This window comes from Chlamydotis macqueenii, chromosome 5 (assembly GCF_036417535.1).
Source record: "Chlamydotis macqueenii isolate bChlMac1 chromosome 5, bChlMac1.mat, whole genome shotgun sequence".
NCBI classification, from domain to species: Eukaryota; Metazoa; Chordata; class Aves; order Otidiformes; family Otididae; genus Chlamydotis; species Chlamydotis macqueenii.
Window position 1 is genome coordinate 8,664,342 of NC_141560.1, and position 24,003 is coordinate 8,688,344.

General features: G+C 42.4%; 1 protein-coding gene across 2 annotated transcripts in view; it reads left to right on the top strand.

Annotated features, from left to right (window-relative positions):
* BRF1 (BRF1 general transcription factor IIIB subunit) overlaps positions 1–24,003 on the top strand; it is a 176,886-nt gene that overhangs the window by 37,568 nt on the left and 115,315 nt on the right. For both annotated transcript variants that reach the window (XM_086749971.1, XM_086749972.1), the window contains one exon: positions 7,336–7,509. In XM_086749971.1, coding sequence (XP_086606097.1) covers positions 7,336–7,509 — 174 coding nt within the window. The remainder of the gene's footprint in view (positions 1–7,335; positions 7,510–24,003) is intronic.

Genomic DNA, 24,003 nt, shown 5'->3' on the forward strand with positions numbered 1-24,003 from the left:
GTGGGCGCTTTGCAGGCCTGCTTTGGCGTTAATGGAATACAAGGGCCAGTTCTGAGGGAATGAATACTTAAAGAAGTACAGATAAGTGCTGGGAAGAGATGTTAACAGCAGATTTGCTAGGTGAAAGAAAAGTAGCTTAGTATCAAATATTTAAGAAGGGGTTGGAGTAGTGACCACTATCTATTTTTAAGCCATTAATCTTAAAGATGCATGCTAGTTCTCTTTAGCTGAGTGAATGAATGAACATTTGACATGCAGTGGAAGGGCTTTACCGGGAGGGATGGGGAGCTGCACCTGGTAGTTTGGGGCGCTCTCGTGGGAGGGAAAATGGACGGGTTGGATTGTTGTCTGCAGGCAGAGAAATTGAATACAGGTCTCTGTGCTGAGATAGTCTGGTCCTGGCTCTAAGGAGATAAAGTGGAGGCATCAATCCTTCGGTAAACAGGCCTGGGTTAAGTCTTTTTTTATTTCACAGGGTTATTTTTAATAAGGATCAGTTTACTGTGCATCCCCACAAACAGTTGGGCTGGCGCAGCTGGTGGAACATGGCAGGGAAAGGGCCAGGAACTGTTTTATTCTGCTGAGACAACAGGGACAGAGCCTACCCCCTTGGGCAGTCCCCAAAACAGGTCTGCCAGGTGACACAGGCACAGGGATGCATCAGTCGGAGGGGATCCGAGTGTGCACGGACCCCGGGTTGCTGAGCCCGGGGACTGACGCGTCCCGTGGAGGAACTGGGGAGTTCTCCCGTCGAAGAGCGCGCGTCAGGGGATGTGCGGTGCTCCTGCAATTAGACAGTGGTGAAGTGGGGGTTTGGGGCTAGGCTGAGGTCAGGCAGAGCGTGGGAATGAGGCCAGCGTGTTCACCGCTTTCCTCATGGGCAATTAGGTGTTACTGGGAATAACTCTTAGCTGCCCTTAATAAAATTAAAGTTATTGTTGTGCTGGGTCAGCACTGCTGTCGTGCCCTACTGTGCTGCTACTTTTACTGTTCGTTGGCCTTTTTCATTACGGGCTTGCAGAGATCAAGCTCCGTCCCGCTCACGGTACCGTGCGCGTTGCTGGAAGTGCTGCGTGTGACGGCTGCGCCCGCGGCCTCCCTTTCCTCCCTGCCTCCCCCATTGTTTGGGATTTACATGTTTTCTTGTCTTTGATCATGGGACTCTGCCCTTGATTAGACTTCTGGGACCAGCCTTCCTAAGAGTAGCCCTGCTGATGTTCCTGGACTTTCCCTGTTGTGGCTTTGTTTGTTTGTTTTACTTATTTGTAATACAAATAACATAGGAGCCTGGCACGGAGCAAAGAGCAGGAAATTCATTCAGGCTTGGAGCTGGGACTTGCTGAAACTGAAGGATATGACGAAGCACGCAGGGATGCCCGCACATGAGAACCTGCTCTTTTCCCCTTTTTGGGAGCTCATTTGGGGAGCTTTTTTTCAAATCAATAAAATAAAAGAGGTGAAAAACCAAATGCAGAATAAAATCTGCACATAAAATTCAGTCAGTAAAGTAATTCAAATTCTGGAAATGAATACCCAAGCAAAAACCATCCAAAATGTTTCTTTTAATAGACTCTAGTGTTTGTTACCATAACAATCCTTTTTGCAAAAAAAAAAAAGGATTAGTGCTGTTAACATGATTCCATTGCCCAGTTCAGGTAGTGCTGGTTTCCAGGGCCTCTCAAGTAAATTGCAGAAAGGGGGGGAAATCTGTGTGCCTGGATTTTGATGGTGCAGTTGAGTATCATAATAACAATTCATTTGAGCTCTGGCTGTGTACTGCCTGTTATTTCCCTGCAAATTTATACTTTGTACTGAAAAGCACTACTTTGAAATAGCAGCGTTAGGGTCCCTGTCAGGCTGAGGGGAGGGCTGCGGGTGAGCAGGCAGAAGCCAGAGGAGAGTAATATACCACTGCAGCTGCTCGACAGGACTGACTTTTAAGGGATCCAAAAAAGGTACAATTCCTCTTGAATACGGGAAAAGAACAAGATGTTTCTGTAGTAACAAGATCATAAAAGAAAGAAAATTGCTTGTAAAGAATGGATCTCATTTTCTCCCTTTTTCTATTTTGCTCCTATTATAACTTAAGCTGCAGTTTTGCTACCAGCTGCCTCTTGTGTAAGCATTTAATGTTACCACGGTTTTCTGCAAACCTATTTTTGTGACAGTGATTTCTAGCCTACATATTTTGTTTTGTAATAACCACTGTTTTCTCCATCAAAAGAATAGAAATTGTCTGAAATAAAAGTACAGTGGCATTCAGCAGTCCTATCTGAAGTTGTCAGTTCAGGTCTTGTGCTCCAGTTCAAAGCATTGAGGTTGGCATCGCTTGAGAAGATGATGGTGTTTCTTTCAGCGTGCTGGGAGTAGATGAGTAGAAACACTTTTTTTTTTTTAGTGGGCTTGGAACTAAAAACTGAAAAGGGCCTTTTGTTTTTAGATGCAGATTCAGGAGCGTGATAAACTTTACTACTTGGTAGCCTGGGAACTTGATTTTGTGTGTTGCTTACAGAAGCGCGAGCTTTTCTCTCTCTCTTCTCCCCCTGCTTCCCCCTCCGCCCCGACGGTGTCATGAGCCTTTGAGAAACAGATGGGAACTGCTTGGTGTGCGTCCTGTATGTCAGAAAATTTCTGTAGTTTCTAGACTTTTGTTCTTTTGCTCTTTGAAGGAGAATAATTTTACTGTTTTACTGGTGAGGGAAGGGGGAGGATTTTTGTAACCTTGCTGATGAGCTTGTCTTGCCTTTTTAAAAAGACACTGTTCCTTGTTCTTTTCCCAGAGATACTTAGACACCACTTTAATGCCATCACTGAATTGCCAGGGCAGCATGAAGCGTAAGCTTTGACCTTAAAGGCTCTATTTCTTGTGGTTTCAAAAAAGAATCCCAGGATCTGTCAAAAACCTGTAAGGCCCAAAAGAGGCACCTCGTATTGCAAGTTACAAGATGCGCCTCCTAAGGGATATGTTTTACCTCTGTATATTTTGTCTTCTATGTAATCATTAGGAAAAAAATACAATATTTATTTCTGACTCTTCCACATGATATATTCCTTTATAGTACTGAGACAGTAGTTGTAAGTTTTTAGAGTTGTGTCCCGCTCAAACTTTCAAAAAAATTGTTTTACTGGCTAAAATGGGTAATAAAGGAAGCCGTTACCTTGAGTTTTGTTTTGTAACCCAGAGCACAGCAGGGTTTAAAGGTGTGGCGATTCATTTCTTTTCTTTTCCATCCAGTGGAGCAGTTCAGCTCATTTGATGAGTTGGTAACACTGCGATGTCATCTGGTGAATACCGGGTTGAGCAGATTGCTAATAAATTGCATGGTAATGTTGGGTATTCCCACTGTTTTGGCTGAGATCATAAGGCTCATTGCATTCTTGCAGATAGCTGGACCAGCTCACCGCACACTGGGACCATATGGTCAAACCGGTGGAGAGGGCATTCCCCAGCAGTTCGGGCTGATTGAAACCACGCTGGTAGCCTAGAGCAAACCATAGAGACAGTCAGGAGATAAACAAGAAATGGAAGGCTCTAAAATACCACCCAGCTAGCGAGGAGCAGTGGGAGTGGGAGCACGTTCAAGGGCCGATAGACACAAAGCAGTGTTGTAGGTTTGCTGGAGGGAATTGCTCATCTTCCCAGCCCTGCAGCCGCTCCGCAGTTCCTCCCTGCGCTGGCCGTGTCGCTGGGGGAGCAGCCACCCCTGCGAGAAGGTACCTGAATGCTTGGCAAGGCTTGTGGCTACCGTTGCGCAGTTATCAGGACTCCTCGTGTTGAGGACTGGCGGTACGGCTGGGTATTTGGGTCTCTGTTCATGTTTGTCAACAGTAACTGGAGCATTGGATAGAGAATTTATTTCGGTCGGTTATTTTCTTATGCCCAGTTTCTGTAAGTATGAATATCTGCTCTTCAGATACCAACAGATTAAATCACCCTATTTATAGTTAAATAAAATATTATGGAGATGCATTTTTCAGCTCTGGAAATGTCATATTCGTGAGATTGGCAGAAAAGGTTGAAAATCACAGCATTTACATACTTTTGGTTGTCATCTGGCTGGGATGAGGGCACATACAGCTGTTTGGTGCTGTACTGCAGTGCAGTAGCTGTTTGGCCGATCCCTGCCTTTTCTTGGAGTTCTCTTTTGAATGGAGATGCTTCTTGAAGCTGTGAAGGAACCAGAAGAAGTACAAGATATCTTGTGTTCCCTGTGGAGAAATCTGGAAACGATTGCTAGTGCTAACTTTGCTGGCTTTTTGTGTGTGTGTGTGTGTGTGTGTGTGTGTGTGTGTGTGTGTTAGTGTTATATAAGATACCAGAAAAATAGAATTTTGTTGTCATGTTAAATTCAAGGGGCGGGGGTGGTGGGGGAGCAGCAAAGCTTTTGATCTTTCTTTAGTAAATAGGAGACTGGTTACAGAATGTAAATATTTATCTTAGATGATGCTATAAGCAGTACACTTCTTTCTCTCTCATAATAGATAAGGACAAAACCAAGTTAGTAATCAAGAGGCACATAATTTCTAAGGTACTTCTTGTCCACTGTTATATTTTTCATTTTGGGGATCGGTGACAGTGTAACAGTTGTCTTATTTTTCCACAAACTATATGACTGACATAATACTACAAAGCAGCTTGAGGGAATACTAGCACACAGAATTAAGCCTTCACTGGCCTGCTGAAGACTGCATAAAAAACATTCAAATAAATAACATTTCCTAAGTGGACAAATAGAATCATAGAATGGTTTGGGTTGGAAGGGACCTTTAAAGGCCATCTACTCCAACCCCCTGCAAGGAGCAGGGACATCTCCAACCAGATCAGGTTACTCAGAGCCCCATCCAACCCGGCCTTGAATGTTTCTAGGGATGGGGCAATAGCTTTCTATGCTCTTTGATCTTTTTTGTATTTGTAAGTAGACAATGACTGGTCACCCCTAAAGTAATCACATTTTAAAATATTGATGCTGGATGAAGAGCTCAGCTGAAAAAAACATGTATTACTCAAGCATACTCTTTACCTGGGATAGCTTACAATGAATTATATTTCAGCATTTAAAATTAAGAAAGGGTTAAATACTCAGAGAATATTAATGGTAGCTTGGGGATGGGACCAGCTCAGTGGCAAAAATAGCTTATGAAATAAATCAATTTGAAATGTCTTCCTCAGTGTTATTTTTCTCACTTCTGGTATGTTGTTTTTGAAGTGCCCTCCAAGGTGTGGAGCCCTGAATGAGAGCAGTGTTCTTGGGAGAAGAATTGCCTCATAATGGGGACGGGCCAGGGGCGTGCTGGGGCAGAAGCCTCATGGATGCTTGTCCCGTTCTTAACTCCACATCTCCAGCTCTTTTGGGCTGTTTGCTGGTGTGTGCCCAGGACCACGTCACCTGCTGCCATGCTGGTGGCGTGGGAAGCTTCCTCATCACCCCTCCTTGCTTGGTGGTCTGCACCAAGGCTTGGTGGGCCTTGCAGACCAGTTCCACCATCAGGCCAGGGAGCATTCAGGAGCACGTGTGGCTCTTCCTTGGCATAGCGGCCCCTTTCTCTTTATGTTTTTACAAAAGCTTTACTTAAAAGCAAAATTAAGACAACCCTTAAAACTGCTGAAATTGTTCCTTGTTATCAGCGGCGTTTGTGACTTTGAGACATTGAATTGGCCCGTCTTACTTAAAGGGAATGCTGCACGCTTGCTGCTGCGGTGATTCTGGTCTGGATCTCCCTGCAGCTGAAGGAGAGGTACATGGGCATGTCTTTTTTTTATTAATGGTTGCACATCTGTATCTAGTGAAATAGAATGATATAAAATAGGAAGCTTAGGTGATAGGAAGAGGCAGCTTTCCACAGCCTTGCTGATCCACGCTGACCCCTGAGGTGGGCTTGCTCGGGGACGGGAGCAATTGGGAAAGCTGCTTTGCTGCCACTGCAAAAATTTTAGTTTTAGTACTCAAGGGTAGGTAAATTCCTCCCTCTATCCCCCAAATGAGAACAAACTGATGCTTGCTTTAGAGCATTAGAAGCCTTGAGCCCAATTCAGTGTACGGATTGCGGAGTGTGAAATAAAATTCAGGGGAGGAAGAGCACTAGTTCCCAAAATTAAGACACTAGTCTAATTTTGGGAAGATGCAGTATTTGTATGTGAGAGACTGAGGCTGATGAGCACCAGTCCAGGGTCTGCTGATTGCAGTGGAAAAACTATTCACTTAATGGGCTTTGGATTACTCTTGAGTAGCTTATTGCACCCACACCTCCCGCGGGAGGTGACGTATCCCTCATCTGTTGTTACTGCTTCACCCAAGTGTGGTGCGCCTGGGTGACCAACGTGCCCTAAAGGAGATCTCATCAGCGAGTGCGCCGATTGCCGCTTGTGCAGGAAGGAGAAGTTGGCGCTTTGGGGCAGCTCCTCTTTGGCCAGAGTCCTGCTGACCCTGGCTGCCTGTCTGGAGTCACTTTTTATTAAAGCCGAATTGTAGCAATGTCTTTGGCAGAAGGTTGTTCAAAGGTTAAGCATTAAGCATTTTAACCACGTTATTAGTTTTGATGGTGTAGGGGTTTGCGTAAAATTAAGACATGCAGTCTGCGCAGATGCTGGTGGTGTTTTGGTGAGCGTTCCGTGGTCGCCATCACTTTCTGCGAGCGATAGTGGCTGAGGTGCGTGGAGGGCGTCAAGCCCCCTTTGGCAGAGCTACTTACGACATCTCTGAAGGGAACAGACGAGTGTTTCCTGTAAATACACGTACTGGAAACATCTGCCCGGCACATTGAATTAAAGGATTTTTCTTGATGTGCTGTCTGACCCCGTGTGCTGAGGAACTTCAGTGCTCTGTTTCCTCATGACTTCCCCCATCTTTTTCTTAAGCTGTCCTTTCGGTGCGCTCTTCCGCAGCTGGAGCTGTGAGGACGGACTGGACCTCGCTTCCCGCATCTGTCCCAGCAGCTGTACCACTTCCTGCCATGAATCATCCGAAACACACTTAAAAAAAAAAAATCATTTTCTTTAAGGGTGAAGGCACATTTGTTTTCCTGAAGCCACAGACTGATCTCGGCAGTCTGGCAGTCAAACCTTAAATGAAGGTTCTGGTGCGGAAGTGTTCAGAGGAAGGAAGTGCCTCTGCATCGATGGCGATCATGTGCAAACCCAGAGCACAGCCTCTTTCCTTGAGGGCTTATCTAGTTCCCAAAACTTGAGAGGTTATTGTATTTCACACAGAGATGAAATCCAAAATCTACCCGCTCAATTTTGTCTATAAAAAAAAATCCACCCAAAAAACCCCAACACAAAAGAACATTAACTACAAAATTGTTAAGCACTTTATTTTTCCTTGTTAATTCTTCTAGGGAAACGTCAGATTCACCATTTGGGAAACCAGCTTCAACTCAATCAACATTGCCTGGATACTGCCTTTAATTTTTTCAAGATGGCTGTGAGCAAGCACCTAACCCGGGGGAGAAAGATGACCCACGTAATTGCTGCATGTCTCTACCTGGTGTGCAGGACAGAAGGAACTCCTCGTATCCTTTCACATATAACAAATAAAAATAAATAAATAAGACATTCTTTCAGCAAGTCACTCGTCCCAGTTAGACCTTATTTCTGAATTTGAAAAGGTAAGTGTTCAGGAGCTAACTGTGTCACTGTTGGGCTTTTATAATAAAGTGAAGGCGACTTTTTCCTGTGGTTCAAGTAAATTTTTTCCCTTTCTAAATGTACAGTCCTTAGTATTTACAAGGAACTGTAAATGTCGCTCTGCCTCCCATCAATAACTCAGAATTTCTTCTTTCTCAGCATTTTCTTCTAGTATAAAATTGTACTTTTCCTGTGCTTTGCAAGGGCTTACTTATTTGTTGTGTGGAGTTTTTGTTGTTATTATTTTGGTTTACTTTTTAAAAACAAAGGACAATTGACCCCAAGCCTGCTGCAGTGTCAGCATTAAAGAACAGATCAGAGTTCCAGAGAGTTTTCCATCAAGATATTTGCCTTTCCATCTTTTAATGCCTGTGGGAACGACAGTATAACTCTTGTTTTAGTTTTGGGGGAAAAAGCATTTGATAAATTCTAAAATTTGCTCAAAGATCATCCAGGAAATCAGTGGCTGGAGGTGGGACTGTGCACAGACCAGAGTTGCAAGTGAGTACTCCTTGCCTCTAGACCATCCCTGCTTTTGCATCGTACAACTTAATTCAAATGTAAGCTTTAAATATTGATGGCCATCCAAATGTATTTGTTTTATATTTTTATTTCTTTTATGTTTTGTTTAAGTTGCTGGAGTCCAGTATCAAACAATTTTGTGTTACTTTAGTTCTTTTCTACTTTGAAGCAGTGTGTGCATATCACCAGTATTCTATTTGATTTGGTGCTTTTTCTAGATTGCTGTTTTCGTTATGTATTTTAGCAGCTGAATAGCTTAGCTTTCCTTTTAAGACTGAGATTTTTTTTTAGTTTCAGAAACTACATTCAGTATTCTAAAATTAGTGCTTTATGGTAGTGTTGTGGTCATTGCATTTGCATGTTTTAAAAAATGTGGTTTTGCAGGAATAATGGAATTAAAAGGAAGGCTTGCCTGTCACACTGATCTTTTCTAATGTAAAGTCTCTGTGTGAACTATTGATCTAAAAGCATTGCCAATATTTTTTTATGCCCATGTCACGTTTTTAAAATAATTTATTGACAGTTGTTATTTGATACTACTGAATTATAGCCTTGCCATAATACCAAAATCCATTTTCCCCACTAGTAGTGATAAAAAAAAGCATTCAAAGCAGTATAAACTGTAATAGGCAAGTAGGTACATTGTAAAGTAGCAGCCATCTGTGCAGCAAGTGTGGCTAACTTTTCTCTAGCAAACAAAAAAAAATCCTTTACTTGTTTGACATACCCTTCTTTAAAGTATTTCAGCATGTATCTCAGTTATGTGCAAGATGTACTGGTCTGGTTGACACTTCGTAAATACCTAAAATCATTTCCCAGTTCTTTTTGTTAAATGGAGATAATATCCTGTGTGATACTTCACATAAAATATTAGGACTAAAGTATGAGTAAGGCTACAAAGATGGGCTCTGTCTTTCTATATCAGTATCACAAAGTATTCCATCTTCATTCGCATGGTTACTGTGCCACCTGGGAATCAAGAAGTGTATGGCTCAATTTTGTTAGTGATGATTTAAAAAAAAAAAATCCATTAGATAAACTTAATTTGTAGTTAAGAATTTAACTGTGTTACTTTAGGGGCCTGAGTTCAGCTTCTGCCTGTGTTCTGCTGTTTGGGTTTTTGTTTTGTTTTATCTTTTAGTACTTAAGGTCCAGTGTAGTTTGCAAAATGAACCCCAAATAAATTATGGATTCTGAACGTTGAAATGTAAGTTCCTTTTCTGGTATCTTACCATTTCCTTAGAAAGTTGAAAACGTGAGAGCCACAGGTGCATATTGCTGACCTTTGAAATTAAAATACACCCAAGCCTCCATAAATTAATTATGATGATCCTTATCAGCATTTTATATTTGTTTCCAGCCTAGATCTGGCAACATAGAAATGTGCTACAGGAGGCAGGCATTGTTTCCAGGACCTTTGGTCCAGAGGGACCAAGAGCAGGTGTAGAGGATGGCCATGTGGCAAGGTGCTTTAGCAAGAATGAAGATGCATGTTCAGGGTAATAAACTTGCAGTTGGTGTTGGTCTTCTGGAGAAGCCAACAGAGGATGGCATGGAAAGAGGAGAAATATGCTCTACAAAGTATATACAGTACTTGTAACACTTCAAGATTTATATAACACTGCTAAGTAGATTTACTGAGTTTAAAGTGTTCATTATCATTGCGTTGCTTACAGAACTCTTATCGAGAAATTTAGAAAAGGAAGTTAAAGACTGAAGATTGGTGAATGTATTTTAGAGGAAAGAGATAAGGTGGAAGAAGTAGCGAAGGGCAGCAGCATCATCAGACCTCAGAGACCACACCTTGGTTTTAAGTGGCCCACGTGAACCAGTGGAGTGAACTGGGAGTCGCAGAGGCAAGAGAGATTAGCTGAGAACAGATTGGTCTCTGAAATAGAAGACAGCGTGTTTCTTAAAAAATATTCTGGTAGAAGGAGTGAAGTATGTTATGTGGCCTGGGGAGGTACAGCGGGATGTAGCTGGGGCTGAAGTGGCAAGAAATGTTGTGTTCTCTCCAGTGGCAGAACCAAAGGAGTGGGAAGCATTTGGAGAGAGAAAACAGAATTTAATTGTGTCTGCATTGAATTCAGTTTGAAGGAGTGGAATGTATTTATCTGACATGGATATCTGCTTATTCTTCTTTTTTCGTAATGTACATGTCGCCAGCCAGCCTCTGTGAAAACGTGAGGAGAATCGTAGCCAAGTGCACTGGTGCAGTCTGAATTATGCCTGAATAAACCTCAGCCTGAAACAGGAAAACATTAAGTTCTCCTTCATTCTTATGCATTGTTTAATTAATGCAAAAATGCAAAATACTCCAGTAACACAAATAAACTTTCATGTTCTAGAACTATTTTTTTTCAGATTAAAAAAATGTAGATAAAGTACAGCTTTTATTTATAGTTCTTTAGAAAGTTTAATACATTATTTGAGATCTGAATTGATTTTACATCAGTTTGTTTTTTATTAGCTTATTTGACACAAAACCCCACAATGCAGCAACTTTGACGTAGCTTTTCATTTGATTTGCTTATACGGCTTGTCAGCGTTAATGTTTTAAAGAAGGTGGCTTACTAGCTGTTGGCTGAATTGGGAGGTGTTTCATCCTTTTGATGAGCTACCTATAAAAACTTTAATTAATGATTCTCTTTATAAAATGCGTCTATAATATCTGTGTCAGAAGTAAAGGTATAATGTAAAAAACACATTTGAAGGAGACAGTGATTCTTAAATTCTCAAGTTTGATGGACCCAGTTGTCCCCCTCCCAGGGGCTGAGCGATGCTGAGCGTTTCCAGTGACATCTGACTTCAGCTGGCACTGCCAGCGCTCCTGGCATTTCAGACTCTGGCTCTTAATTTGTTTCTTGGAATAGTAACAGTCCTCAGTTGTTTCCCTTTAATGTTTTGAACAGCTTTTCCACCCCTACATATGTTTGAATGGAAACAAAGGGCTCTTTAGCTGCTCCTGGTTCCCGAGAGAGGGAGAACTTGGGAAGAGCCGGGCAGGGTGTTTCAGTGACTTACGGGTTTGGCTGTAACCTGTGGCTGCCCTAGGGTCACTCGGGAACAATGAGAGCCTGGCCAGGATTTTCCAGGTGCTACATCAGTTTGTTCTAATCAGTTTGTTTCTAATCTAATCATCAGTCAAGTGACTGTCCACTATTTTGTTTGTAATATTTTCCAGTGCTACCACCTGGAGTTTTTTACAGCAACATTTTATATGGTAAATGTCTTTTATCCCACACACATGCACCTTTTTATTTTATTTATTTATTCTTTTCCTTTGAAGCTCTCTGGAAAATGCACCCTTTAGTTGTAAACCAAATCCTGTCTTGTCAGAGCATAGTAAATAAAACCTTTTCCACATGAGAAGAGTCGTCGCAAAGCTCCCTCACCGGCTATCTTGTGCAAATATCCCTCTGTTTGCCTCAGGAGGTAAATTCAAAGCAGGTTTTTCCTCCTCCGGTAAGCCCAATCGGTCTCGCCGAGCCCTTCCCACCAAGTGAGGCTGGGGCAGACTCCGGAGGTCGAGGTTGCCCAGGTTATTTGTGTGGTCTTCAGCGGCTTTGTGTGTAGTCAGAGGAAAGAGGTGAGGTCCTCCTGGGGTCAGTCCAAGGCAGCCAAGTGAGGCCTCTCCTCTGAGTTGTTTGCAGAAGAACCTTTCTGATAAATGTCTGAGAAAAATAACCTCTTCAATTCAAGCATGGGGAGCAGAAGGCTGACAGGAGAAAGTTTGGGGCCTTGGTGGCTTTTACATGTAAACTTGCGCTGGGTCGGAAAGCATAAGGCGCTTTTCCTCCCCTCCTTCCTCTGCCTCTCTTCCCTTTTGTTTGAGGGAAGATCATGAAGGCATCGCAGGATCCCAGCAGGCAAGAGGGATTTGGGAAAAAAAAAACGGGCATCTCCTCCCTGAATGGGGTGGTACTTTGTTATTTCCTATTTGTCTGCAGTACTTGCACTTTATTGCCAAGCTGTTTGAATGCCTTCTCCTTTAATGTGTTTATTTTCATGTCACAGTAAGGGAAGTTGAGAATATTTATCTTCGTTTCCAGGTACAGAACTGAGGCTAAGTGACACATTCGAAGTTACCCAGAAAATCTGTGGTGGAGTCAGGAACTGGTCCTTTAATCCTGGATTAGGCAGCAGCTACTGAGCCTTTCTGCCTTGTTGATCTTTGCAAGAGAAGTGCAGCTAATTTCCTCTCCAGCATTAGCAGGCTCTGCCAGCTTCCATACAGTCTTGGGAAGCTTTGTGTAACCTCGCCATGAGAGCCTTTGATGGATACGTTCTTTGTTTCCCTACTAACACTTCAAGGTCTGTCTTTGCAACGAAAGGGGCAAGACTTCCTTTTTTGTTAGAAATGAAAAATTAGATCTCCAGCAATCTTTTGACCTCTACTAAAACTTCCTGGAGCCAGCAGACCCTAGTGTTCCCAATTAAAAAGTTAACTTTTGAAATTACGCTTTAAACAATAAAATTTTAGAGGTCTAGCTAGGGAAGCTAATAAAACCAGTTTCTAGTTCTCTTTGGTTAAGGACTTTCTTTTTAATAACCGACCTTTTGCTTTTGATTAAATACAGTTGCATTCAAAATGTGTTTTGCTCAAGTGTTGAGTGTGACAAGGACATAAGAGATTAAAAATTGATTTTTAAATTGCACAGTTAAAATACATATAATATTTACAAAAGCACATTACTTCATTTCACTAGATTTTTTGTGTGTGTGTGTGTGGTAAAGGATGCCAAGATCTTCCTTCATGGAAAGTTGAATAGAATAGGATATTTTCAGTTGGAAGGGGCCTACAATGATCACCTAATCCAGCTGCCTGACTGCTTCAGGGCTGACCAGAAGTTCAAGCATGTGTTAAGGACAAATGCCTCTTAAACACTGACAGGCCTGGGGCATCGACTGCCTCTCTAGGAGCCTGTTCCAGTGTTTGACCACACTCTTGGTGAAGAAATGCCTCCTAAGGAAGCACTTGCTTGGACTTGAAGTCTTGGAAAGGCCTTGTCCACCTAATTTCAAAATGAATTTTTAAAGTTGGTGTACTTTTGAGTGGATAGGTTTTAGCTGGGAGAGTTTCAATCTATTAATGAAAAATTGCCATCTTAAATAGAGTGTGGCTGTTGTTGCCCCATGTTATTTGCATCTATTTCCAAATAGTTTGTGTGTTTGGTAACGCTTGGCTTGTGTGATCGTTCCTATTTGGTACCACAGGAGAAAATTCTGGAGATGTAGGGGGGAGAGAAGCCAGGGACAGCAATAGAAATTTAATTTCTGCACCTTAATGTCTCCTTGTCACCCGCTCCTCCAGCCAGCGTTGGAACCGCTGAATTTCAACAGCAGGTCTCATGACCTGAAGCCAGCATAGCCAGTCTCCTTTTCCCTAGAGAGAAGGAGAATCATATGATTTTTCACTTGCAGTGCACCCTTTTTTGCCGTATAGAGATATGTGTAAAGCAAGTATGTTGCTGAGAGAATGAGGTGTTTCATGTTTCCCGTTGGTGGGAGAGTAAAATTTTCCTCTCATGTGCTCATTGATGTTCCATGCTCCATTGTGTGGCTCCATTCTTTTCCCCTCTGCATCCTCTTACTGCAGGGGCTACTCCTGGGTGCTGCCCGGTGCTCATCATGGATGCGTGGCAGTGGGGCAGTGAAGCAGGAGGATTCGGGGCTGTGTCATTCTCGGGGTCTTGCCTGGGCTTCAGCTGTATTGCAGAACAGCCTGTGTTTCCCTAGGTCCTGTGTCATAGAATCATATAATGGTTTGGGTTGGAAGGGACCTTTAAAGGCCATCCAGTCCAACCCCTTTGCAAAAAGCAGGGACATCTTGCACCAGATCAGGTTGCTCAGAGCCCCATCCAACCTGGCCTTGAATGTTTCCAGGGATGGGGCATCCACCACCTCTGTGGGCAACCTGTGCCAGTGTTCCACTACCCTCAGTGTAAAAAATTGTTTCCTAATATCTACTCTGAATCTACCTCCCTCTATTTTGAAACCATTACCCCTCATCCTAACACAACAGGCCCTGCTGAAGAGTTTCTCCCCATCTTTCCTGTAGGCCCCCTTTAGGTACTGGAAGGCCACTATAAGGTCTCCCTGGAGCCTCCTCTTCTCCAGGCTGAACAGCCCCAATTCTCTCAGCCTGTCCTCACCGGAGAGGTGCTCCAGGCCTCTGACCGTCTTCATGGTCCTACTTTGGACCCTCTCCAACTGGTCCATGTCTTTCTTATGTTGGGGGCTCCAGAGCTGGATGCAGTACTGCAGGTGGTGTCTCTCCAGAGCAGAGGGGCAGAATCACCTCCCTCGACCTGCTGGCCACCCTCCTTTTGATGCAGCCCAGCATGCTTTTGGCGTATCTGTCAGTCCCCTATGGATGTCTTTGTAGTATCTGAAATGATGCTGGGTACTTGAATTTTTCCACTTTCATCTGGTGATTTGTCTTTTAAAGAGAACTCCCTCTTGAGAAGAAAATATCCTGAAGCCTTTCAAACTGGTTGTATGGCCCTGCACCCAGGGGACAGGGCTGGGGAGATGGTTAGTGGCCCTCAGGTTCTCCCCTTGTCCTTTGGGAAGGGGAAGCCATAAACCTTACTTGCGCATGACTCAGATGTGGCAGGAAAATAGCGCGTGTGATTGCTGACAGCGTTATCCTGCAGCGTGCCCTGTCGCTGAAAGTCATCGAAGCTTTCCACAGGGAGACTGTAATTTTAATGTGGAGGTTCTATACTTGGGTGATTTTCTTTGTTCCTTGAAGATTGTGAAAGTCTAAATGGGGAAGGGAAGATTGCATTGTGGTGTGTGTCAACTCACCATCTTACTGTTTAAATCCTTGTGCTAAATGCCCATTATGGCTGCTGCAGGGAGGGAGGGGAAACGCTGCTGTAAGTGCAGTAGTGATAATTGACCCACTTAAGAGAGCTGCTCTAATTTTGCATGTTACAGCATCCTGGAAATTCAGATAAGAATGTTGATCTCTCCAGCTAATAGGATTGCTAAATATATCATCCAAAAGAAGCAGGAAGGCTGTAATTTTGCATGTGTGTGTGTTCAGGCTAATGTTTTGTTTAAGAATTGCACACTCTGAAAATCTGCTTTTCTGTTAACTTATTACTAACTCAGGATAAAACAGTATTTGACCTCTGGTGCTCTGGCAAGGGGAGACCCGATCCAGCCCCATTGAATTCGCTGACGAAAATCTCACTAGCTTTTGTGTAGAGGGGTGACCAACTTTTTTCCCCTCAGGATGTTGGTACCCAGCAGGTGGCTGGAATTGTCAACTTTTCCATAATGCAGCATTAAACAAAGTATCTGCAGATAGAGGGGGGGACACAGGGTCACAAGATGGCCTAGCGAGATTACAGATTTTGGCTGGTTTTGGTAGCTTTGTTGTTTGTTTTCCTCGTTTAAGGGAAATTTTGAACAGTAAAGGTCAAAATAACCCTCTTCTGAAATCTGACTTGCAGAAATACTTTTTTTTTGCTTTACAGAGCCAAGTGTTTCAAATCTCTCTCTAGGCAGTTCTTTCTGAAAGGACATTGATGGGTATGACTGCTGAAAACCATGGAGTTTACACTCAATAGAGCTATTGCACCTAGGTTGTTTTAATTTTGGAAATCCTTTGCCCATGCCCATCATGCCTTTCTGTGTTGGGCCAAAACCAGTCATCACAGTCCCTCTTTGAAAGGAAGGAACAGGCTTCACTCTGTGGGCTTCTGGATTAGGACCACTGCAGCCTTTGTCGCTGTGGGCTTGAATTCTGTTACGGGCAGGTAGAAGAGGTGTTTATTGTTTGGCAGTCCTGTGCTCCATGACTATGTCAGGGCCTTGTGTAACACAGAAATACTTACAGCAGAAGCATCTGAGCCAGATATTTAGTGCATGTAATAGTGGTCTGTTATTGCATGCATAGAAATAATAATAAAATCAATTGCATGGTCTGTCCTCTTAGTCATTAGGTTCCAGTTTGGGGTTTCTGAAGTGAGGAGACATTCTTGTAGTAAAGGTCAAACAAGGAAAGAAAGCAGGGAGCAGAAGAGCTTTGAAGGCATCAGTAATACCAGGGTGAAAATACGAGGGAAGCCCTCACTTACCAGCAGCGCTGAGAGGGGGCGATGCTTTGAAACGTGGTGGCAGAGACATGGGGACTAATGAGGGGAACGACGCCAGGACGAGTTCTGGGTGATGGATGAGGGGAGGGAAATGCGATGGCAGAGAGGCCTCCATCCAGTGAAAGAAGTACAAAGGAGAGACGATAAGGAAGGGGATCACACCTCTGATGTCTTTGACCTTCAGTGATCCTTGCATGCTTGTGAAAAGAAATATTTAACGGTCTTCTTAAAGCTTGTTTAAAGGAGGAAATGATTAGGTTGGCTCTCTGCTTAATACAGAAGTTTATCTCTGCATCAGAATCTTGGTGCTTATGTCAGCAAAACCAGCATTATAGCTGGGTGGTGTTTTGACCTGATGGGAGCTAATATGCTGCAAACACCAGCTGAATAAAAAACCAGCGTGGTACAGCCGGTCATTGTGTCGCACATTCTTGCTTTTGTCAGAGGATATGCTGGATGTGGAGGAGACGCTTCCCCTTCCTTCCCTGCACGCCCACCCTCCTTGAGGAAAGGAAAAAAAAAAAGAAGAAGAAGAAGAAAAAAAAGTGTTACTTGATGCTTTGTTTAAATAAATCCTGGTAGCAAACATGATCAATTATGGTCGATGCTTTTTATCCGGTCACTGAAAAGTATTCCTGGTTGCAGCCATCACAAATGTTTTCTGCATTTTAATACTTTAGAAGTCAATTAGAAAATTAAATGCTCTCCTTCATTAAAATAATTTTGAAGATTATGTATTTGCATTTTAATGCAGTAAGAACGATACCTTAGAAGACAAATTCATAGTAATAAATAGTTTAATTAAGATCAGTAATACAAAATAGAGTGAATAGAAGCCAGTGTGTTGAGACCTATAAGCACTCCTGTGCTTGCTATCTGCAAATATTATTTTAGCTTGAGGTCTTCTAAAACTGGGTCCATTGTCATCATATTCTTAAGTCTTTTGCAGCTTTTTTTTTTTTATCTTGCACTTTTTTGATGTTGTAAGAACAAAATGAAAGTATATCAGAGAAACAATATTACCTTTCAAATTTGTTTAGTAAAAACAGGATTCATTCCCATACCGGGCCTGTCCTCATATCTTGGAAGTGGTCTTGATAGTGACTTCTTACATCCTAATAAAGTGTAAGCCTTTCAAGAACTGGTAAAAGTACTTCTCGTGCGCTGTCGTATTTCTTCAGATGCCTCTCACTTGGGTTTTTTTTTGCACGGCCTAGTCTTCATGCACAAACTTCGTCCTGGAAATGCTTCTCAATGAAAGATTTTGAGCATTTTGTAATCTCACGCCAAGTAAAATTGTGAGCTGAGCCTTTTATAACCTTTTCACTGTTAGCCTGTCTTTATGGCAAGTCCATGTCCTTCCTTGAAGGCAAAAGAAAATGTCTTTTAAGTTTCTCTGCCAGACTGGCTCAGTATTGTTGCAAGTACGAATGATGTAATGCCCAATCAGATGGTGGTATGTCTGCTATTTTCCCCCCTTTGAGAGAGAGAATAATCTTTCAATTTTATCCAGTTTCAGCAATTTGGAAAAATAGCAGCCCTAAATGAGACCCAAAACAACCAAAACCTTGATTTCTTCCAGAGCTCTGCTTTTGAAGCCAAATGTTTCCCCATGCCTTCTTTATTTTGACTTGCTAATTGGAAATAAGATGTTGAAGATAACGTCTGCTTTGAAGCTTGTGTATTGTGTATTTTATTTAGATTTGATCCTTTAAACATTTGACAATAAAACATAAATTGCGGAGCTCTCATCTTTAGATCAGCTGTAAGTGAATCATTTAAGTTTTCAACATCCTTCCAGTTTGGGAGAAACACAGTAGTCTCAGTGATGTTTTGACTGTATGTGTTGGTAAAGTGCTATGAGATTTGCTAATCAGTACTTTTAAATGGAGATATATAACCGTTTCTTCAATGAAGGAGCAGCTTGTCTGCCAAAAATAAAGTCTTAGCTTACGCCTTGACAGGGAGTAGAAATCAGAGTGCTCTTCAGATTCCTTTTGTATTGGTAAGCAGGGAGGAACGGTGAACAATATATTTTATGTAATCGTATGTGAACTACTCACGATGGAAGGCAAATTTGAAACAGTGGAAATATATAGACTGAAAAAAAAATCCTTTCAGTGCGGACAAAAAATTGTATCTAACTTATGCTATAATCTTTTTAATATGAAGAGAAAATTGTTCAGTAAAAACGCGCATTCGACAACATGACACGTACTAACTGAAATGAGAAAGTCTCTATTACATAAAAACCAGAACTCCAAACATTGCCTCTGTCTTATTGTCAGGAGAATTTCTCACCTTATCTGTTTTACAGTATTTTTCCTTCTATAATTGGTCCTTTTAACTTCTAATTGTGCTTGTAGAGAGCCTTTTGGCCTTGCAGTTTCCAAGGGGAAACAAAGTTGTTATTGTCCTTTCAGGTACTGTAACGTGCGGCGCAGTTCTAGGACAAACAAAGAGCTGGTGTTTCAAGTTAGACTGCAGAAAATTTGAGAGGTTACCTGAACTTGCCAGTTTCTGAGAAAGCACCACTGTGTCCTTGCTTTGCAATAATTTTGTCCCCTTCTAGCTAACTTGCATTAAAAATACACTTTTTTTTTTTACCCCCTCTCCCTAATGAAGCCATGGCTTCAGAGTAATGAAGTTCTGCCTGTTCAGCTTCAGAGGCTGTGAGATTATAGATGCTTTTCTGTGACTTTTCCTGTTGGGCAAAAGAGCTGGGCTGTCTGCTTTGGGAACATTTCTTTTGAAATTTGCCATTGAAATCACCAGTGGACCATCCTTGATCTCTAGGGAAATGAGGAAAGAAATGTAAAAGAATTGTAAGTCATTACTGAAGAAGTCGTCTTTTAAACAAAGATCTGGAGGTTTCAGCTGCTGTGTCTCAGTTGTACCTGAAGTCAGAGAATGCTCTATTCTGTACTTACCTGGAGTTGAAAGTTTGGTTTTCTCACGTGAGTGCTGGTAACTTCTTCAGAATCTAAGTTGAATTTTCTTCTCTATATGAAAATTTCTGGTCCTTAAAGGATCAGTCTTCTAGAGAATGCAACAGATGGACTGCATCTGTGCTGCTGTCTCTGAGGGACTCCCAAATCACTGCATTCTTGTCACATCTGGAGACCCCAGTACACTGCCAATAATTACTTCCAGCACATATTCAGATTATAGTTTTTCAGTTGAAAAATATTCTTGTCAGTGTTCAGTTTAATATTTATTATCTTCCACCTAGACTTTAAGCTCTTACTGGGGCAGAGGAAAGCAACTCAAGCATTGGTTGCTGCTGTACTCATTCCTCAGTCTTTGAACTGGTGGCTTCAGTGTCTCAGCTGTTTCTCATAGTCATTCAATGATGAAACAAGAGAATGCTCCAGTCCTTGGGTTTTGCTGATAATGCTGGCAGCCCTCCCAGCAGAGCTGTAAATTGGTCACTTTCCTCCTGTTACAACTGGAGAAGTCAGGAGCACCATCGGGAGCCAAGAATGTTGGCTGAGAGGTAGCATCCAGAATGTGAGGATCACATCAAAAAAAGATGCTGCAAAAAAAAAAAAAAAAGTAATTTGACAGAAGTGCTTCATCACAACAGCCCTTCCTACTGACAGGCTGTAGGATGAGAGGAAAGAGAATACAGAGCTTTTTCCACCAGCCCTCCAGCAGTCGGAGAAGGTGTGGTACATACAGGGAAATGGTTATAGGCAATGTGTCTGAAGGTGGTGAAATACAGAGCAGACAATCCAGAAAGCCTGTGCCCTATGTAGGACTGTACAATAATTTAGATTGGAAGGGGCCTCTGGAAGTCATCTCTCCAATTCCCTACTCATGTCCTCAGTAGATTGCTGAAGTCCTACTCTGGTTGGTTGTCTCTAGCAATGGACATGTCATAGTCTCTCTGGGTTTTACTACCTTCATGGCAAAGATTTATTTTTTTTCCCGCCTAATACCTAATCAGATTTTCTCTTGCTACAACTTGCATCTGTTGCCTTTTGCTCTGTCTGTGTGTGTCTGGGAAGACTTTGGCTCCATATTCTCCATACCCCCTCAGTTAGGTAGTTAAGGCAGCATTAGATCTCCCCTAAAGCCTTGTATTCTCCAGGCTGAACAAGCCCAGCTCTTTCAGCTTTTCCTTGTAGATCACGTGCTCCAGCCCTTCAGTCACTCAGTGGCTCTCTACTGAAGTCATTCCAGAGTACTGAAGTTGTACCTCAGAACTCAGACCTGAACATTGCTCTCCAGATGCAGCCTCGTAGGTATTGAATAGAGGGGAGTAACCACTTCCCTTGACTGCTGGCTGCACTTTTGCTAGTACAGCTCTCTATGTGTTTGGCCTTTCTTGATGCCAGAGCATGCTGCTGACTCTGCTCAACTTGTCCAGCTCCGTTTGTGCAAGCTCTTCCTTAGCTGGTCAGTCCCAGACTGTACTGTAGCAAGGGGTTACTCTGTCTCGGGTGTGAGACTTTTCAAGAAGTTCAAAGACAGAGGCAGCTCCTGTCAGCCCAGTTTTCCAACCTTCTAAGATCCCTCTGAATGGCAGCCCCACCTTCTGCTGTATTGACTGCTCCCCTGGCTTGGTGTCACCTCCATACCTGCCTGGGGTGCCTTCTGCCATGCCTTCTCATTGCTAATCCAGACAGCATTGTCCCCAAGGGATCCCTGTAGGACCTGTCTGCTAGTTGGACTTTGCACTATTAATCACAGCCCTTCCAACCTGGCAGTCCAGCCAATTTTCTGCTTACCTTCTAGGCCAGCTCGTCAAACCATGATGTCTCAACAATTTGGCTTTAAGAACAGCATGGCAGACCATGTCTTCAGCTTTGCTGAATTCACCATAACCAGCAATGCAATGCAGTGCCAGTGTCCCCTGCGCCCGTGTTGGTTAGGGTGCCGTGTAAAACGGAGGGGTAGGTGATGCTTTGCTCAGGGGTGCAGCTGAATTGTCTTTCCCCTTGGCAGTTTAAGTGTTTGAGTGGTACTCTGTATGGAGAATTTCTCTTTGCTCAGAGTCCAGAGCGATACGTCTTCTGATGGGCGACACAGCAACAGGTGCTCATTGATTATTATTATTTTTTAAATTATTTTCTTTTAGAGCTGATGACTAACGCCTCTTGCTGACTTGCAGAAAACCCATATTCACTTCTGTAAGAGGAGTTAAAAGCCGAGAGGGTAGTTGGGGCCGAACCTTGCCTGTTCTCCTTTTGAAGCTGTTGTTGCTGTGCAATCTGAAATGCGAGAATTGTGGGGCCGGGAGAAGAGCAAACAAGTGGAAGCTTTTGTAGGTGAATGGCCAGGCTTTGAGAGGGTGTATACCTAGTTCAGCTTCTTTCTCTCAGGTTATTTCTGTGTGATTCTTTATTTTTTTTACTAATGCATTTATTATATGTGCTTATAATGAACTAATATTTAAACAGTTCTAGCAGCAGGATTGTAACTCCAGTTTGCTCCCTCCTAGCTGAGGGTCCTGGTGATGGAGGTGTAGAATCGATAGCATTTTATGGAGAAGGTCAGTATTACTGTCCCCGTCTTCTGGTTGGAGAAACTGAGGTACAGAAGGGAAGCGAATTACTTGCTCATCAGGGCAGTAATGGGATGTTGCTGTGTTTGTGTCCCGTGTGCGTCTGTACGTCATACAGGGGTATGCTGCCTCCCACAATGCAGGAGTCCTGCGTATTACTCTCCTGCTTGATTTTGCTAAGACCCTGGAATATATTTTTCCAAGTATATTGGATAAAACACTTGGAAGTTGTAGCTGAAATCACGAAGAGGAGCAAGTTCTGCAGGCTTACTAGCTGTGGTGTTGTACTGAGCTTGTTATCAAAATCCTAGGCTGAATTTGTAAGTCTCAGTGGTGGGAAAAAAGCTATCATTTCTCTTGAAGGCTTTGCAAATATGACACAATCAGTGAGCAGCTGTAAACACAAGACCCACAATAGCATTCTCTGTTGTTGTTCGGAGCAGAGCTGTATTTTAGGAACTTGCCATCAGCGTGCTGTAGAACGTTATTTGAAATTATGCTGCTTGGTTACAATAAAACTACTGCAAGACTGCGTGAAAGGAGTCTAAGGAGATCTTTCCCAGCATATCACTGGCAGTTTTTATTTTCCCAGAGGCAGATGATACGTACATCATTACTGATTTTTTTTTTCTCTCACGAAGAATTCCAGCAGCTGAGATAAGTTTACAGCTTCTTAAAAACCGATAATGAAAGAGCAGTCTCTGTGCTGTGAGAGACACAAGATAAGCACTTGCCGTTGCTGCCGCATTCAAAAGAAGATAATACAGGGATAAAAGTTTAAAATGACACTTCAAGAAAATATTCCTCATTTTCCATCTTGATTAGCACTATTTAATGAAGCTTGTTAACTTTTAAGAACGTGAGAAATGCCATTTGCAAGTAAATTAACTTCAGTGTGTTCAGTAAGTGATGCTGTGCAACATTGTCTTGTGATGCTTTGGGAGTTCCTACTTCAGTGACAGTAGTGCCAACAGAATTGCAGTGTCTGCGACAAGCAGAGGATTGCGGCAGATTGCTTACTGAAGACCTGAGTTTTTGGTAGGATATTGGTATGTGTGTTCTGGCCCCTTCCTACCCTCCTCGCCCCCAACACACCTCGCCCCAGTAAAGGGCTTTCCTTTTGCTCTTTAAGGATCCCTTCATAAAGATGAGTTGACACTTGCTTTATCTTTTTTTAACACTGAGAATTGGTATGTGTATTGACAACATGATTTTAGAGCAAATTGGTGCAAAATCGAATTAAATCTTAAACTGAATAAAGGAATTCAAAGTTATTATAGGAGCTTCTTAGCTTTTGGATAATAAAGAGATGAAAATTAGGGCTGGCATACTTGAAATGAGGGGCTAAATCTGTGATGTGCATTGCGTCTGTTTTCATTGTAAGGAGCTCAGGATGTCCCTTAGCTCTCAAGCCCTTTTTGCATGTTTTGGACAGGTGGGCATTGCATTAAGACAAGATGTAGCTTGGGTATTTCAAATGCAAGGACATGGTCTGAAAAATTATTATTGACCATAAAGTTAGTTAACTACGAGGAGATGATAGCCGAAGCACACTTGCAAGCTTCTTTCTCTGGCCCTTTGGAGAGACTTGGGAACCTCAGAGTCAAAATGTGTATTATAATAGTGAGATAATCAGATTTCAGAGCATTTTACCAAGGAAGAGAAAGCTAGCTGTTGTCTTAATTATAAAAGCATGCTGAAGAAGGGTGAAATGTTTTTTGCAGGGCAGTGGCCAAAATGGAAACAAAACCCCAGTGTCCTGAGGCACAGCCTAGTGTTAATTTTCCTGGGGAAAACCGATTCCAAAGGACAAGTGCTTATTTCCCACCCTTTTGTGTAGATAAAATAGAAAGTGTATCAAATGCCCACGACTGTATTTTCCCTGCTCAGTAGATCATCTCAAAGATTTATTCTCGTAATTGAACTCTCTGAAAAGTTAGATACCTTAAAATCTCAGATAGGTCATCTTTCTTCCCTGCCACACAAACTCCTCCCTCTACCTGCTGTACTCTATTTGTTCAAGGACCAAATTCAATATTTTTCAAGGGGCAACTTTTCAAGACATAAATCTGTTTTAAATTTAAGATCCAGTATATTATGTCCTTGAAGGGGAATGTGTCATGTTGAGAATGGTATCTATCTCTAAGTATGATGCATCACTTGTCTCTAGCCCTGAAAGGTATTTAAAATTGGTATTTGGTATTTTTGAAGTTAGAAAAGCTCATTGCAGTTCTTTT